Source organism: Rhea americana, unplaced genomic scaffold (assembly GCF_003343005.1).
Source record: "Rhea americana isolate MKP2758 unplaced genomic scaffold, rheAme1 scaffold_160, whole genome shotgun sequence".
Taxonomy (NCBI): Eukaryota; Metazoa; Chordata; class Aves; order Rheiformes; family Rheidae; genus Rhea; species Rhea americana.
The window spans coordinates 1,704,926-1,721,864 of NW_028185706.1; the positions used below are offsets into that span (position 1 = coordinate 1,704,926).

At 46.0% G+C, this 16,939-nt stretch overlaps 1 protein-coding gene across 1 annotated transcript; it reads right to left on the bottom strand.

Moving 5' to 3' along the window:
• Positions 1-12,172: 12,172 nt before the first annotated feature.
• On the bottom strand, positions 12,173-16,935 carry TATDN3 (TatD DNase domain containing 3; the record flags this gene model as incomplete). The annotated part of the gene is made up of 7 exons (XM_085300162.1): positions 12,173-12,359; positions 12,719-12,799; positions 14,005-14,117; positions 14,315-14,370; positions 14,781-14,890; positions 16,023-16,085; positions 16,744-16,935. Coding segments are annotated over 7 exons (759 nt in total), but the record flags the coding sequence as incomplete, so codon positions are not given.
• Between the last annotated feature and the right edge of the window lie 4 nt (positions 16,936-16,939).

The window sequence follows — 16,939 nt, forward strand, 5'->3', positions numbered from 1 at the left end:
AGATCCCCTCTCAGTCTTCTCTTCCCCAGGCTGAAGAGGCCCAGCTCTCGCAGCCGTTCCTCGCAGGGCAGGTGCTCCAGCCCTCTGATCATCTTTGTAGCCCTACGCTGGACTCTCTCCAGTAGCTCCATGTCCCTCTTGTAGTGGGGAGCCCAGAACTGGATGCAGTACTCGAGATGAGGCCCCAGCAGGGCTGAGCAGAGGGGCAGGGTCACCTCCCTCGACCTGCTGGCAAGTCCTAATGCACTCCAGGAGACCAYTGGCTTTCTTGGCCACAAGGTCACATTGCTGGCTCATGGTCAACTTGTCGTCCACCAGCACTCCGAAGTCCTTCTCTGCAGAGCTGCTCTCTAGAAGGTCAGCCCCCAGCTTGTACTGGTGCCTGGGAAGACCGAAGCAAAGAAGGCATTCAGTAGTTCTGCCTTCTCTGTATCCCTTGTCACCAGGGCCCCCACCCCATTCAGCAGTGGGCCCACGTTTTCCCTGGTCCTCCTCTTGCTGCTGATGTATTTGAAGAAGCCCTTCGTGTTGTCCTTAAYGTCCCTTGCCAGATTCAGTTCCAGCCGGGCCTTAGCCTTCCTCGCAGCCTCYCTACATACTCTGGCTGCGTTCCTATAATTCTCCCAAGTAGCCTGTCCTCTCTTCCACATTCTGTGTATTTTCTTCTTCTGTCTGAATTTGGCCAAGAGCTCCTTGCTCACCCATGCAGGTCTCCTGACCCTTTTGCTGCACTTCTTAYTCAYAGGGATGCAYCRCTCTTGAGCTTGGAGGAAGTGATGCTTGAATACTAGCCAGCTCTCCTGGACCCCCCTTCCTTCTAGGGCCTTAACCCATGAGATTCCTCCAATTAGGTCTCTGAAGAGCCCAAAGTCCACTGTCCTGAAGTCCAGGGTTGCAATCCTGCTTGTTGCCTTACTTCTTTCCTGCAGGATCCTGAACTCCACCATCCCATGGTCACTGCAGCCAAGGCTRCCCCCAACCTTCACATTTCTAACCAGTCCCTCTCTGTTGGTAAGGACAAGATCCAGCAGGACACCCTTCCTCGTAGGCTCCTCCACCATTTGTGACAAGGGTCAACCCTGACGTGGAGCCGCCTCTTGCCCCAGCTGTGTTCGAGGCCAGCCAGCTGTGAAAAGAGCCATGTTGGGAGGAAAAACTGTGAGCAGCCCAAACCCAGTTGCTTGTCTTTGGACCTGCTCTGCTTTCCTTGGCAGCCGGTGCGACTGCACTGCATTGGTGAGGGCACAGCACTGYCTGCCCTGCTGCCACCCCAGCTCCCCATCGCCTGTGGAGCMGCCTGCTCCTGCTGCTCCCCGGCCAGGGGCTGGGAGAGGTTGCATTTTTCTTAAGAAGTGTCAAAATGTATTGATTTTACCTGGGAAATATGAGTCTCTCATTTCAAAATGGGCAAATTTGTTTAAAAACAACAGCCARGGCTGTGAGAGGCTCAGCTTCGAGTTCCTATATGAGGTCTCTCTCCCTAATGCTTTTTTCCAAATACCCCTGTCCCAATATCTTTTTCTTTCCAACAGGGAAAAGGAAAAACCAGTTTAGAGGGGCACTGGTGTGTTTCATGGCAGGGCATTCACCACCCAGTCAGGCAYAACCAACCTCTCCATCCCCACTACTATCACTTTTCCCCCTTGCATTGGTTCAGATCCTGGAGAACGACAGCTGGAAAAGGGGGGAGAAGGCAAAAGGCCAGGGATGGTGCGATGCAATTATAACCCTGCTGAAATGGCTTCCAGGAGCTCTCCAAGGACTAACCTGACCATGCCTTGTAACAGCTGGAGGAAAAGAAAAATAATAGCCRGCTTGTACCACTTTCCAGAGCAACAGAGGGTCTTCCAGTGAAATTATGAAGCAGTAGGTCTTGAGCACCTATGACAGGTACCAAACCCAAGGAGGGATCTTAGGACACTGGGATCAGGCTGCAGAGCTGAGCACCCCAGAAGTTGTCTATCAACCTTTCTTATCGCGGGGCACAAAATCTCCAAGATTAGGGGTCAGGAGTACAATCACTGAAAAATACAATGCTTGGACTTGTTAACCCTGCTCTTCTTATGGCGAGATGGCTGCTGAGTCTGCCAGAAGTGCTCTTGAGCTTCCCTCAGCCCATCAGCAGGTGTGCAAGTACCACCAAATAAACTGCTCACCAGCCAGCAGAGGACCGGTAATCAACAATTTTACAATTAGCACYTGCCTGGCCCATGCTAAGACTTTAAATTATGGGAGAAAGCTTTGCTGTAACAGCCCAGCTTCCTGGCTTCCAGATCTAAAACCCCTTATTTTTGTCCTGCTCTCTCCTGCCATGCTTACATTGTAGGCGTAGATCTATTTGTTTATTTTCAATGAGTGATAAGAGTGTCTCCCTTTTTTTCCCCCCATCAGGTAAGTCAAATTTGTAATATAGAGATCTGCTTAAAATAGACCACAGGGAGAAAAAAAAATCTCCTGAAATCACACACTTCTCATTCAAAAGAAAATGTATTAGATAAYGTTCAGACAGCAGTTGTTTTGCTCGACTGCCTTCCATCATTTCCCCCAAAGCTGCAATACTCTCCCTGGTTTCTGTTTCATTAATTTTCCACCTGGCATAAATGTTCATACTTTGCTTTACTTACATTGATAGACCAATATTGAGTAGCTCCTCTGTACTTTCCACCTAGCCCTGTAGACTTCACTGAATTTTGAAACACACGCTCAAGGCAGAGATGCCTTATCATCACATCCGCATAACTGGAGGGAACGCGTGCTGTTCCCGTACAGGAGCAGAACGACCCCAGAGACCAGTTACAGAAAAGAGCGATGCACAAATCCGTGTCCTGTACCTGCCACGTAAGGAAAGAGGAGCAATCCCGCCTTCCTCCTTCGGGAAAGCAATCGTTTGCCCGCCGGCTGAGCAAGAGTGCACGTTCCTGCGCAAGGTAAACACGTGCTAGAGAAAAATGTGGCGACACTGGACATGTCCTTCATTTTTATCCTAAATACCAGTTTGTTCACTTTTAGACAGCGCTATTTAGGGGGCAGGTTTAGCTCGGTTGGTTAGAGCATGGTGTTGCTAACGCCAAGCTTGTGGGTTCAATCCCCATACGGTGCTATGCTGGGGGTTGGACTAGATGATCTCCAGAGGTCCCTTCCAACCTTACCAGTCTATGAAAGTAGAAATATGTTGTCTATGTTTCCTTTAGCAATAAAGAGCAGCTGTGGAGGGAAGCAGAGTTACGCTTTGCACGCAGAGGGCAGGGAGGAGACAAGGCCGCGGCCACGCAGGAGGACGGCCGTGCGCAGGGTGCAACGGGGCTCTGCACCTCTTGCTGCATGCAGCCAAGAGAGCTGCCGAAGAGCAGGGCGCACCTGGGTTTTTCCTGCTGGTTTGATCGGCTTTGTTGACAGTGCACATCACCAGACACAAACTGAGATGGTGGCACCGAAGAGTTACCATGGCTGGTGCCATTTGGTCTGAGCCCTTTCGTTACTGAAGGTGCAAGGGAAGAACGCGGACGTCAGTTGTAGCCACCGGGCGACTCTACAGAGCAGGCAGCTTGAGGGAAGGAAACGGGCTGCGAGGTGGCCACCCTCATGCGGTCTCCCTCTCCACAGAGCCAGCTCCCCAAGTTGCACGTTTTTGGCACAAGTCGCACGTGAAGGTGCTGCTTTGCGCTGCCTCACTCCCGACGCGGCTTTGAGCCTGCGCAGGCTGAGCCTGCACTAGCCTTCATCGGCACAGCGATCCAAAGCCACGGGCTCGGATGAGCCTTTACCCCAACCCCACCTGCATAGCTGTTACGCCGGGTCCAAAGGGTGGAAGTGCAATAGCTGGCAGCGAACTATGCAAGGATACCGGGAGCCTGGGACAGCCTCTCCTGGTGACCCGGACCGGCACCGTGGCCAGATTAAGCAGACAGTACAGGGCAAAGCAGTAGCGCTCCAGACCATCTGGTCTTTCAGCACTTCTCCCGTGATCAGTGCTGGCCACACATTACCTCCATTTTGTTCTTACTTGCACCCCTCTGAAGTTTAAGAGAATCTTCTGTAAGGCTTTGATTATATTTAACTTGTTTCTATTCTGCTGTTCAGTGCCCCAGGCACCTATATAAATATATTCAYGATCCTTCCCCACTGCACGCAGCACACATATAATAATATATTTTTTTCCAAAAAAGCAAAGAAAATTAGATCTTGGTCCTCCCCAGGTTAATGGTCATATCATGAAACTAAAAATAAATTCTTTGTAGCAATGCTTTTCCTAAATATTGATACATCAAATACGGTAGAAAATCATATCAAGGGCTTTTGAGTAGACAAAGGTCTTATTTTTGTCAGTCTAACTCTAGTGATTTCCCAAGCTTATGCCAAAATACCATAGCTGAGCTATGGAAGTTAAAACACTAACAAGTCCACTTAAGAAGAAGAATTTCTTTCCCCCCTCCTGCCTTTGTAAGCTGTATATATCAAGGGCTGAAACCTGCACTAGAGTCAACAGAGATTTTCCAGGCATAGGACAGGAGGCACATCTGTGTGGTACAGCCATGCACTGCCGTATCACTAGCAAAATTCCCTGCAAGAGAAAGCAGGTCCTCTTTAGTTTACTGTCTTGCTTCAATGGGAACCTTTCCTCTACCACATCCTGTAGCACGGGATATAAAATAAAGGCTTAAGAATAATAATCACCTGACTATATCCTGAGTGGTCCTATCTGGGAAGCATAGTGCAGCTCTCATTGAAAGGTGCATGTGGGTACAAACAGGAAAAGGTGAAAAACTATAATATGAGCTCTCCTTTGGGAGAAAGGCTGGGAAGTCTCCTGCAGCCTCAGCAGCAGCACAGCTGGAGGGGAACATTTCTCCAGTTAGTTTCTGGCAAGGATGCCACCCTCCTAGATGCAAGTGCTCACAAGTATTTTTATCTTTACAGCCTCAAGCCGTTGAACATTTGGATAAGCTCAAACTTCAAAACAATCCCTCRAGCTCTGTAGAGGATGCCTGCAGGGATGCAATGCAGGAAACAGGTGTCTAGCCAAGTTAAGGCCTGATGTATGAGGGAGAGACACTGTTGAAAGGTTTCTGACTCACACGGGCAAGTCCAGTTCTGCTATAGCCAGCTGCAACACGAGGACTCTCTGCTGCTGCTCACTTTGCTGAGGTGTGGGCACAAGCCATGTTGTGAAGTCCAGCCCAACCTGCACAAGGAACCATTTAAGACTTCATGAAATGCAATGAACTTCAACCCGTGGGGATCTAATGTTTTTGTTAGCTTTATTTTCTCACGAGAGAGTGGCAGAAGCTCTTATCTATGAAGCAACAGAGCAGAAAACAGCACTTTCCAAAAGGTGACATACCTGGAAATACAGTAACATATGAATAATAAAAATCAAGTAAATATGATGTCAGACATGAAAATATTCCTCCTGATAAAGATCTAGAGCAGCCTCTCTAGCTTTCCTACAATGTTTGCATTGCAGGAATCCAGCATCTCAAAGATCTCCGATCAGTGMTCCACCTTTGAGGGATTTTGCAATTTTCATTTTACTCTTCCAGCATTGTTTAGTCAGGAAAATAAAGTTTGGGTTTTCAGTCTCAACTCATTTCACTTCTATTTGTGCAGAGCAATGGAAGCAACAACAACCAGAGATTACAGTGTGTTACACACACCTCCAAACAGTTTGCATGTGGTCAGTTCGAGCAAACTCTGATTATACAGAAATCAATGCACATTACCTCTCCGATAGCTACCAGCTTATCTCTGTATTTCTTGAAAAGAGAGGGAGGGCAGATTCCAAGTCCTGTAATAAACCAGCTACAGCTCACAAGTTTTGTAAAAGCAGCTGGATGGTAAATTGAGTCAAGGCAAACAAAACTATACATTATCTATTATTATGCATCTTGAAATGCAAATAAAGGCAGAAAACCAAACATTCTGTTTTTGTGATGAAAACAACAGTCTAGGGTAGAGAGGAGATCAGCCTCCTGTGTCACAAACAATTATTCTAATTATTCAGGCCTTTAAGAAGGAAATGAAAAGATTTCAAAGAGCGCTGGAGGGGTGCTAGTCCAGCTAACTCTGCTATGGAGTAGAAAGACTAAGTGTCACTAATTGGTTGGGCAGGGCCTGATCTCCTGAGAGTTAGGAAACCTCTAAGAAGGGAGTCTTGGCAACTTAACATGTCCCTGGCAACCTGATCCTAGGTGGTTTCCTTCCCAGAGGAATGGCAGCTGTGAGTGCAGGGGAATGGGTCTCATTGAACCAGCCTGCCAGACTGGTCCCTCGCTGCCTTTTCAGAGGAGACATGGAGCTGAGCACTTCCTCACCCCAGGCTATTAAAGAGCACAGGGTCATCTGCACCTCTATGAATAAAAGGGCATCTTAAGGACTCTTGGAGGAAGCTCTGCGCATCCTGACACCACAGCAGTCTCTGGGTCCTGGTGAAGGAACTATCTTCAGGTTGGCCAACAAGGCTCTGGTGATGGCAGAGGGTTAAGGTACATCCAGGTTTTCTTTAGACAAATCCTCTTCTTCTACCCCAAAATTTTGCSCTTGGAAAAAGAGGTTTGGTATCTTTTCTGGGACTTCTTGGTACTTAGGAGCCTTTTTGGATAARTGTTCCCCCAATACGGGGAGATGTGGTACGGATGCACTGCACAAGGGGATGATTTCAGAGCACACAGACATCCRCACGTGCTTGTCAGCCCATGTTAGCTCACTGTACAGGCACTTGTCGTTGCCCAAGACAGCCCAGAGGTCCYGTGTAGTACAGAGCTGAGTTCCCACTCAGAATTTCCCAGGCAGGAATAATGACCCCTAAATAGATGGGAAATCATCTGGCAATGCTTTGATTGGAGCTTCCCACACGGTGCTCCAGTTGTCCACTTCCTCCCGCTTTGTTGTGCGGCCAGAAACATTCTCGGCACAAAAAAACTCTCCGAGTGTATTTATAGCAATAAGCCAGTGCCAATCAGGACTTCAAAGCTGTCCTGCTCCGGGCAGTGCACTTCACAAGGGCAGGCCTTCCTGCTAGATAATCCCGGGGCCGGACGCTGCAGGGGCACACGGCCGGCTGGCCAGGTGTGGTGCAGCACCGAGGATGTCCCGGTCGGCAGGCCCAGGTCCACCCCGGAGCCAGCCGCGCTGCGCCTGCACACATGCCGGTGGAAATCAGTGAGCGTGGTCGTGCTGTCTCTTAATCCACRTTTTGGCGCTCGTCAGCGAAGTGCTCTTAGGGAGAGCCCAGTGGGTCCCCACGGGTGCTGGCAGCGCCACGAGGGAGGGTTTCAACCTAGAGGGACCTGGCAATGCTGCCACCRGGAGCGCTGGTGCCGTGGGCAGGACTGCAGCACTGCGCTGGGAGCATCAAGGATGCAGGACCCCAGGCAACAGAGCTTGGCTGGTCTTGCTCACAAGATAGCTTGTCTTCTACTAACAAGGGACTCACATACYTTATCTGTGCTGTGGCTGGGCCCTGACAAGGAGTCAAGTGCCTGTTTCCACTCGTTGGTGACAGAAGATACAGCCCTGATACAGCAAAAGCACTAGAGCGGCGACGGGCGTATTGCAGACGTTCAGAGACGGTCGCGGCTTCCCCGTGGCACCAGCCCTCTGCTGCGGTTGGCTGGGCTCATCCGCGTTCAGCAGCTGCCTTTAGAGGCCGTGGAGCAACCACGCGTGCCTTCAAAGGCAGCGTATGCAGACACGTTACCTCGCCCAGGCCACGCAGACAGCACCCATTTGTTTTGACTCTGACCATCGCTTTGGTAGGCCATCCATGCCCATGGAGGGAGCAGGGCAGGCACTGGAGTGCAGCACTGAGCGTTGGGGGACACGCATATTAATTCCTGGTCCTGCCATGGATTCATCAGGGCCATGGTCCCCACCGTGTTTGCTCACTGCTTTGTCATTCATGGCAGCCCCAGAATTGCCAGGTGTGAAGGTCACTGCGCAGTGCTGCACACGTGTCCAGGGCAGCGAAGGATCTCATGCCTGTGCCCCAGCTAATTCATGCTGATAGARAAACCAGTCCCAGCATGGGACATGAATGGATGGATAACCATCTCCGGGCAGAGGAAAATGCTCAGACAACTAAGTGCTATAGCAATTCGTATCCTCTCTTTGATCTCAGCTGTATCATTGTATTGCACATAGAAAGCAAAGAGTGGAACAACAAACCTTTCTGCTAAGCCAGTAACTTTCTCAAATTCATTTTCCTGCTCTGTAACGGAAACAAAAGCTTGAACCTCAGCCTGCATAAATGAAAAAACAAACAAAAGCAGGAGCTCATTAGTGATGAAAGTTGCATTTCCACCTAATTATTTATTTGTTTCTGCTTCTAAAGAGCCTGTCTATGCATTGTGTAGGAGCCTGCTGGAAGCACCTTCAGTAAAAGCTTTGGTCAATTTGTTTAAACTCTTATCACAATAAACAGCAAGATTAAAGAGTGTATCATCTACTTGGCCTCATCACCATCTCCTCACTTGTTCCCATGTTCAAATCTTGACATAATGTCAGGGATACATCTCCCTCGCAGTATGCCCCACTGTTCAACACACTCATGCCCTGCTAGTCTGTGACTACCACAAGTCCCAGAACAAGGGCCCTCAGCAAAGATGCTCCACTTCAGTGCTTCCAACACCATCCAAGCAAGCACAGATGGCACAAAGGTTCCTCAGCTGTTGCTCCTGAACTGACAGGTGATTTCCAGGACCTAAGGAATCCAAGTGACTTACACTGAACCTTGTGGCCGCTATTACACCCTTGCACCCTTGCACCCTCTTGCAAGTCACTTGGCTTTCACTCAACCTTGCCTCGGCCTTGTTCCCTTTGAGTCATGCAAACAGCTTGGTGGGRTGGTCAAAGGGCAGCTGACATCAGCCAGCTGAGCTGGTGCAACTCCCGTGTCCTTCCGGCACCCACTACCGACTCAGGGTGCTCGTTGAACCGGGAAGATGCAAAGTGCTTCAGTGTGATTTCCTAACATATATAGTGAACCACTATTTTGTCTCATCTCACAGGCAGAACAATTTTAGGAGCCYTCTAGGTCTCCAAGCTCTGCATCTCAGCCCATGGAAAGCACCTGCACAYCATTATTGTCATCCTGCACCCTCCYGCTTATTTGCGGCTGTGCGTTCCTGTAAGCCTTTGCATACCTGGGAGTCCCCACTGCACACAGCACATCTGGGTGTTACATTTTAAGCCTGGAAAGAACCAAGGGGCAAGGTATTTTTTTTCTAGCAGGCTGCTGCAGAGGAAAAGAAACTGCCTGCCTGCACCGCCAGCTGGGCTACGCAGCACAGGGGCAGGGCTTGGGACTTCTTGTTTTGCTATAGACCTCCTATGCCATCGGGCAACTTATTTAACTTTTCTGTGCTGTACTTTTCCCAGACAGAAACCCGAGGAAAGCCAGTCCTTGCTTTTTCCCAGGGGTGTTGTGAGAGGGTTTCATGGGGAAGCAACTTGTTTCAAAGAGTGCTCCTTCTCCAGAGCAGCTTCTCCAGGATGGGCTCTGCTCTGTGCCACCGCCCCCAGGCACCTACAGAGAAGGGATGTCTCCTGAGAGGTAGCAAAGTGTCCCAGCTCCCACACAGCACTTCAACCCTTTCTCCCCGTGCACTCCAGGCGACCACCAGGCCGGCACAAATGCTTCGAGAAGTTAAGCTTCCTGTGCAAAGCAACAACATCAGTCCAGCCTGCTGGAGAAGAGTTAGCAGAACAAAACCAGTATCAGCTGGAGAGAAGACATAACTTTTGGTCCTTGTTTTATTTAAGACATGCCAAGACAGAGTGGAATGATGCTGCATTTTCTTTTTCTGGAACGTTAAGCCCCCTGAAGCCGTGACTTAATTCAAATGCCGCTGAGAAGACAGCGGGGTCAGCCTGCACCCCTGCAGCCGCTGCAGCACGGGGCTGCCGCAACACAGCACCGGYGGCGAGCTGCACCTCCCACCCCCCCTGCAGCCGAGGGGGGCGAGGGCCAGCGGCCGAGCAGCCGGACGCTTTGCTTTCACTGGGAGCGTCTCCACGCATAACTGCATCCCCATGCAGTACCGGCAGGCTCTCCTTTGCACAGGCAGCGTGAAGCACCTGCCAGGTTACCCAGTATCATCTTTTTAGCGATTCCTATAACAACGTAACTAATAATGATTGATATAAATCATATTACTGCTCTTAGGAATGTTGCACACCTGTTTTCTAGCACCATCTGGAGGCAAATTCTGTTTTCCACCCAGCTTAGCGGAAACAGAGCCTGTAGATGCAGGTTAAGAAAAGGCTCTAGCTGTTTTGGGTTAAACACCCAGCAGACGTTCAGGTGTTTGCTGATCTGAATGGTGAATAGAATAAAGACAACAGATTTATGTTTGGTTGTTTGCTGGAGGAAGGTAACTGTTCAGGAAAGTATTTTCAAACTTAATAAGCTAACTCTAGGTAAAAGTCAAAACGATACAGCTTCTCTGCAAAATCCAGTGAAAAAAAACCTCTGACAACCCCGTTTTAAGAAACTGAGGAAGAAAAAGTGGAGGAAAACCAAATGCCTCAGATGAGCTTCACTTACATTACAAGCTTTTCCTCCTGAGAGTTGATACCTTCTGCTGTTGAATTTTTCTTCAAACAGAAGAAAGAAAAGACCTAAGAGTATCTAGCCTTAAGCTATTTGCAGTTAGGAACCCAATTTCCAAGTTAGGTCAATAGTCTCTTTCTTCCCTGTCCCACCTCCAAAAAGGTATGAATTATCGTCAGATAATTTCAGAATAGTGTTTTGTTAACCATTTCCAAAAGGGACAAGAGGTAAGACACCTGATCAGTAAGGCAGGAAGGCGTCTAGCCCAAAAAATCATACAGCTACCAGAGACCTCGAAGAGAAGTGCCCAGCTCTTAAAGCCAGATGCCTTTGATCTTGCCATAGGTTTGTATGATGCATGATTTTGTATCAGAGATGGTCATGGACAAAATTAATGCTCTCCCCATCTTTTCTAATTCAGTAACCTCCCCAGGAAGACAAAGACTCCTGCTGGCCCTCAGAACAATTAAATCACATTCCTAACTTATTTAGCTCCTTGCTGTTTTACAGTCAAGAAAATTTTGGTGACTGTTTTGATAGGTCCACATCCACACAGGTCCTGTGAGGCAGCACAAAGTATTCAGTTTTTAGGCCACTGGCCAACGTAGCATAATCCACAGCTTCCAGATAGGCAGGCAATATGCCCATACAGCAGACAGGCACTTCCACTATCTCACAAAATTGGAGCTTCTCTCCCTCTCACATCCCATCCCTCCTGATATTGAGAAGTCAGAAATGTAAAAAAAATAACAATAAAGAAGTCCTTGAAACAAGACTGAACTCAAGGCTCCTCCTTCCCAAACCAGTTATGGCTTCTTTCCTGTACTTTCTCCATATAAAATAGAACATGGTTCAAAAAAGAAAAACAAACCAACCACAACAACAGAAAAACCCCCACAAAAGCAAAGGAGAACCTTCTCAAAATAGCAAAAAATCTTGTTAGTCACGTGTCTTCTGGGATCTATTGGATATGTTGACCTGAATCATCTTGAAYAGAGAAAGGATTGAAATTCCATTGACTTCCATTTGGGAGCAAGCAACTACTGAGTTACCATAAACAAGGGAAGAGGCTGGAAGGAGCGAAAGGGCTACCAGCTCTTGTCCTTCCAAATCTATTTCGAAAGAAATTGGAGTTGCTGCTTCTGCCCAAYGAACAAGACATACTGAAAATGTCTGCCCAGCTGAGCGTTTCAAAAGGCTCAGATAAGGATGTGTGCTGGAGCTTAGTCATTACACGAGCGGGCCCACAACGGAGCAACTTTCACACATGCACAAGAGCAGATATTAAGGAATGAGGAGGAAATGAAGCACTGAACATCAGCGGTATCCCTAGGAGCAGCTGAGCAAGGAGTCTGAGAAACTAACTTTGACGTAAATGCCCGTTTTGTGGTGCTCCTCTTTACATTCATTCAGAAACACGAGAGATGCAAATGAACAATCTAACTTTACCCCACTTCAGATATGACTGTGATGCATACAGAACAAGGTCTCAGAGACATTCATGATATCCACTGTAACATGCATCTATGTAACAGTGTGCTTATTTCTCAGACTCTTCTACAGCAAAATTCCAATTTGAGATAAGATGTGTGTTAGTTTTATTTATTAGGCCATAAACAATAGTTTCTACAACATAATTTATTTCAGATTTTATGCGATGCTAAGCCTATATCCGAAGGAAGTTCCGAAGTTTGGGGAATACTTTCAGTGCATTCTGTGTTGTCACTTCTATAACTTCTTCCACTGGTATTCTTTTAATTTTGGCAATACATTCTGCAGCAATGTAAATATTTTTTGGTTCATTTCTTACCTGCAGTGCATAAAAACAGACAGAATTATAGACTCCTACAGATGACAGGTATGTCAGATTCAGTACTTCTTGACTCAGTTTCAGTCAGGTTATGCCATCTATGACATTTATCTATTCTCTTTTGATTATTCTCCCCTATTCTCGCCCATTCCTGAAATTTCTTCTCTTTTCCCAGCCTCAGGAACACTATCTCTTTAACTGCTACTTTGACCAGCTCATCTAAAAAWTTTCATCTGGCAATTTATTTCATTCCTTTTCTTTGCTTATTTCACTACTTCGTTCCCCCATCCCAATAGCTAGCCTCCATAAGGTATATTTTTGGAACTATATATATAGAATTCACTCTCCCCACAATTTACCTGTTTTTCAGGCCCCAGAGCAGGAGAGTCACTTTCTAAGCATATACTTTCCAGAGGTAAGAGTTTCACAAGCTTCTGTTTCTTGAAAAAAAATAAAGACAACTATTAAATGTTCTCTCTGTTCATTTAGACATGGGAAAAAATGCAAGACCAAAGAGTATGCTCTACAGTTAAAAGCGATGTCCAAAGACTTTGGTGCCACTGACAACATTTTGTCAACCATTTCAGAATGGAAGCAAAAATATTAGGAGCTGCTCAAGAAGTCCTTTCAAAAACAGGATAACTCTGCCTATATTACTCTCATTAACAGTACTATTAATAACTAATATTTAAAGAACTATTTCCTAAACACTGGATGCAATTATATTGTAATTATATTGCACAAAATACCCTATGCTTGGAGTTACCAATGCAACTTTGTTACTTTTCTATACATATAATATTTGTGCATCTTTTTTTCCCCCCTCAATCCCACTTTGCTTTCTTCTCTTTGGGTTCCTATCTTCATCCTTGTCTATGTCTATCCCTCATGACTCCTTTGCTTTGAAGTATGCCTTTTTCTTTTTTACATTTGAGCTTATTACAAAAACTGCTGATGGTGCAGGATGGAAACGTCTCCCTTTTCCTTCCCCAGGRTAAGGATTTAGCATAGCTTGCAGAAGCTCAGAGCATAAATTACAAGGGCATTCTCACAAAGTCAAGGGTGAATGAGGCCAATGCACAGTCTTTAAGCAGTTTAGCTGCTTCTTTGCTCAGCATGTGCAAATCACATTTTTTCAGAAGCCTGTAACTTAGCCAAATATAAGCAGATTTTCTTTTGGGGGCAGGTGGGGAGAACTATAGTATCACTGCCATATAGACCAGTCCTTTTCCAAATGACAAGTCTTTGTGCTAAAAACACTGCAGTGATACAAGTTTCCAAAGTAAAATTCTCTAGAACACACTAAAACGAAAAAAAAAAAAAAATCTTCAGAAATAACTGAAGTGTTCTAGACAGAATTTCTCTCCAAATGCCTAGCTATGGCAAAAGCTCCCAGATGGAAATTCAGYCAGAGTTAAAATGTGCAATGCTATAAACAGCTGAAAGCAAGCTCTTCTATCAAGAAGTATCTGGTGACATTAACCATAAGTGAGTACTGCAAGTACCACTTCAAATCGTACAGACTTGAAAGAGCATACTTCYGAGCTATGCAACAAAGGTATCGTGTTTCTCATCCTGGATAAGCTGAGAGCTATCAGCTGAAATCCTCAAGCACCAAGACAGAGCAACCCCCTTTAAGTGTTACCTGTTCACTCCTTATAATGGAAGGAGGGATGGAGAAGTAGTATCCAGCTTTCACCCCCTCCATTGCTACGGATGGCTTCCCATCRAATGCATGGAGTAACACATTCCCAGCACCTCAGAGAACAGAGCCAAACCAATTCATTAACAGTGTTTATTGTAAGTCTACAATGTCAGTTTGCTATGGGATGTTGGTCCCATCTTTGARCCATTCCTCCCAAGTTTCACATACACAAACTGGTAACAGAACATGGCAAAATTGAAGAAGTTCTGTTGACAAAAGTGATGAAGGACAAAGTGCACTAAAAACATACCTTGTTCCATTAACAGATTAATGGTTGGTCTTCCAGCTGAGCGGGAATGAACATTTCTGCAAAGCAAGGAGAATCTTGGCCTGAGGGAAWTCAGCAGAATACTTTCCCCCACATACAAACACAGATGAACTGACAGCAGCTCGGAAGGAAAGAAAATGATTGATCTGTATTACATTTCTTATTAGGAAATAATTCTACAGATATACAAATGAATCGTTTTAACTACTGTGAAGATGCAGCAACAACATAGCAAGGACATGACACACAGACAACCATTGTATTTGAGCCGAAACATACGGAAAACTCAGTAATTACATCTCAAATTGTAGAYTGACAGGCTGAAAATGCTAATGTAGTCTATGTAAGAAAAGTTCCATGGGCTCTTAGTAACTATAAATCCTGGGAAGTATTTCCTTAGGTTTTTGAGATCTAGTAAATTATTCCAATTAGTATAAACAAAACCTACAAAGGCAAATCCAGTCTTCTTGCTAACTCAACCTGCTTGATCAAAACCTGTCTTTGTCCTTCCTTCTGTTCATCCGTGCTGGCAAATCTGGGAGTGAAATCTAGTCCAACCTAGAGCATGAGAAGAGAAGTGAGAATATTTCACATATCTAATGCTTGACTAAACCACAATACCATATATAAAAGCAAATATGCCTCAAACCTGCAAGCCATTTAAAAATGTATATGCTAGAGATGGCAATTAAAATGAGCTCAGCTGTAGCTTTACTAATAAAAGAGTTGATTCTCAAATATCAGCTTTTCAATTTTGAAAACATCTGGGAAATAGTTACTAACAAGTTTATTTAGCATTTTAATCTACCTCTGGTCTTCTGCTCTTTTATATGTTACTGAATATTATTTCAGATCTGGATTGTGACAGAAATTTAGTTTCTGAATGAACTTGTAACTTAGTACTATCCCTAGCAAAAAATAGTTATTAATTCTATTTTTTTTTATTTAAACACATTGAAATTTAACGTTTATCAAAGCAGCCAAATTCACAGGTATACCAGCTGAAGTCCTTGATGTACGATACAGATGCTACATGGCAAGTTTAGCTACAAAGCTCTGCCAATAACTGGTTTCCCTGTAAATACAGAGCCAGACATRAGCCTCTCTGCTACCAATACACAAAAAAGTAACTGTATCCTAAAGATTCCAAGCCTCAATTAGTTTACAATCGAACATAAGACGAGAGACGACACATATCCATGCGTCGTCTCTCGTCTTATGTTCGATTGCAAACTAATACAGAGTTTAGACAGATAAGGAATCAAAAGGAATCAACATTACATAAGTCTATGGGCACACAGAAATCAAAGCTTAGCCTAACTTTATCAAGACAGAACAGAGGAATGATCTGAGTGTGAATGATGTAACAGTGTGACTCTGTTTTTCACCGTGCCAAAGAACAGCTCAAAATGCATCCAGATGTAAGAGAATATATCACACTTTTGCAATGCTTCCTACTAAATTTACCAGCGTAAGTGCCATTTATTTCCTAATAACCACGGAAAAGATGAGATCAAGCAGATATATGAGAAGTACAGTAAGGCAATTAAAAATCAGACTCTCCACTTGTTTAGCTTGTTAGCAATATTTATTGCCTATAGAAAACAAGTATTCAGTAAATGTTTGTAATTCTGCTGACAGCTGCTGCCAAAACCACAGCCATTTAAACAAAATATGGGATTCTACTCACTTCTCCAATTGCTACCAATTTATCTTTATAGCGTTCTATAAGTGGCAGTGCAGCATCCAGATCCTGCAAGAACAAATTAAAGAGGTAATCCTTTCTGTCMTTATTTGAGATGAAAGCAGCATGAATTCAGTATCATCATTAAATAGGATTTCCCTTCATTATTCTTATCCTCAGCATCTTGAAAATTTCTACTACAGTACGGGAGAGCTGAATGGTCAGTGAGGTTTCAGAAACCAGCAGGATTCCCCTGCTTTGCTCGATGAGCCTTCATTTCAAGTCGATCTTTCCACAGGAGCTGAAGAGTTAACTGAAACAAGATTCATCCCGAGGCGGCAGACAGCTGCCCAGGCTTTCCAGGCTGAAGGCAGGAACGCTCTGCCTTCCACCTCCTGCGCTCACAAAGGGGCAGCTGCAAACACGCCAGCGTGACGTTCGCTGTAAGCAAACTGCTCACCTGGGATTTTAGAAATGTTTCACTGTAGCACCTGTAATACAGCTAAATGACTTCGGTGACTCGTTTTGCTTTAGGCCAAACGCAGACAACTGGCTGCGTTAAGAGATCCTGGGATTTGGTCCGTTGTTTTTGTATTACAGAAGCACATAAAAGCCGCTGGGCGGACGTGAAGTTCGGTTAGACCAGGGCGTTCTTCAAACACCGCGCATCCAAACCAGCCCTGGAAGCGCGTCAAAGGCCGCCCAGCGCGGCCCGCCTGTACCGTACCTTCAGAGTAACGCTGCGCTGCTCCTCCGRCGAGACGTCTTGCACGGGGTGAACTCCCAGACAGGGCAAAACGAACCCCGGGAACCTGCAAACGACGCAGACGTCGGCAGCGAGACAGGCCGCAGCCGGCGCCAGCTCACGGCCCCTCGAGGGGAGGCCGAGAGGGACCGCCCGCCCCCCGCCGTGCCGCCCGCCC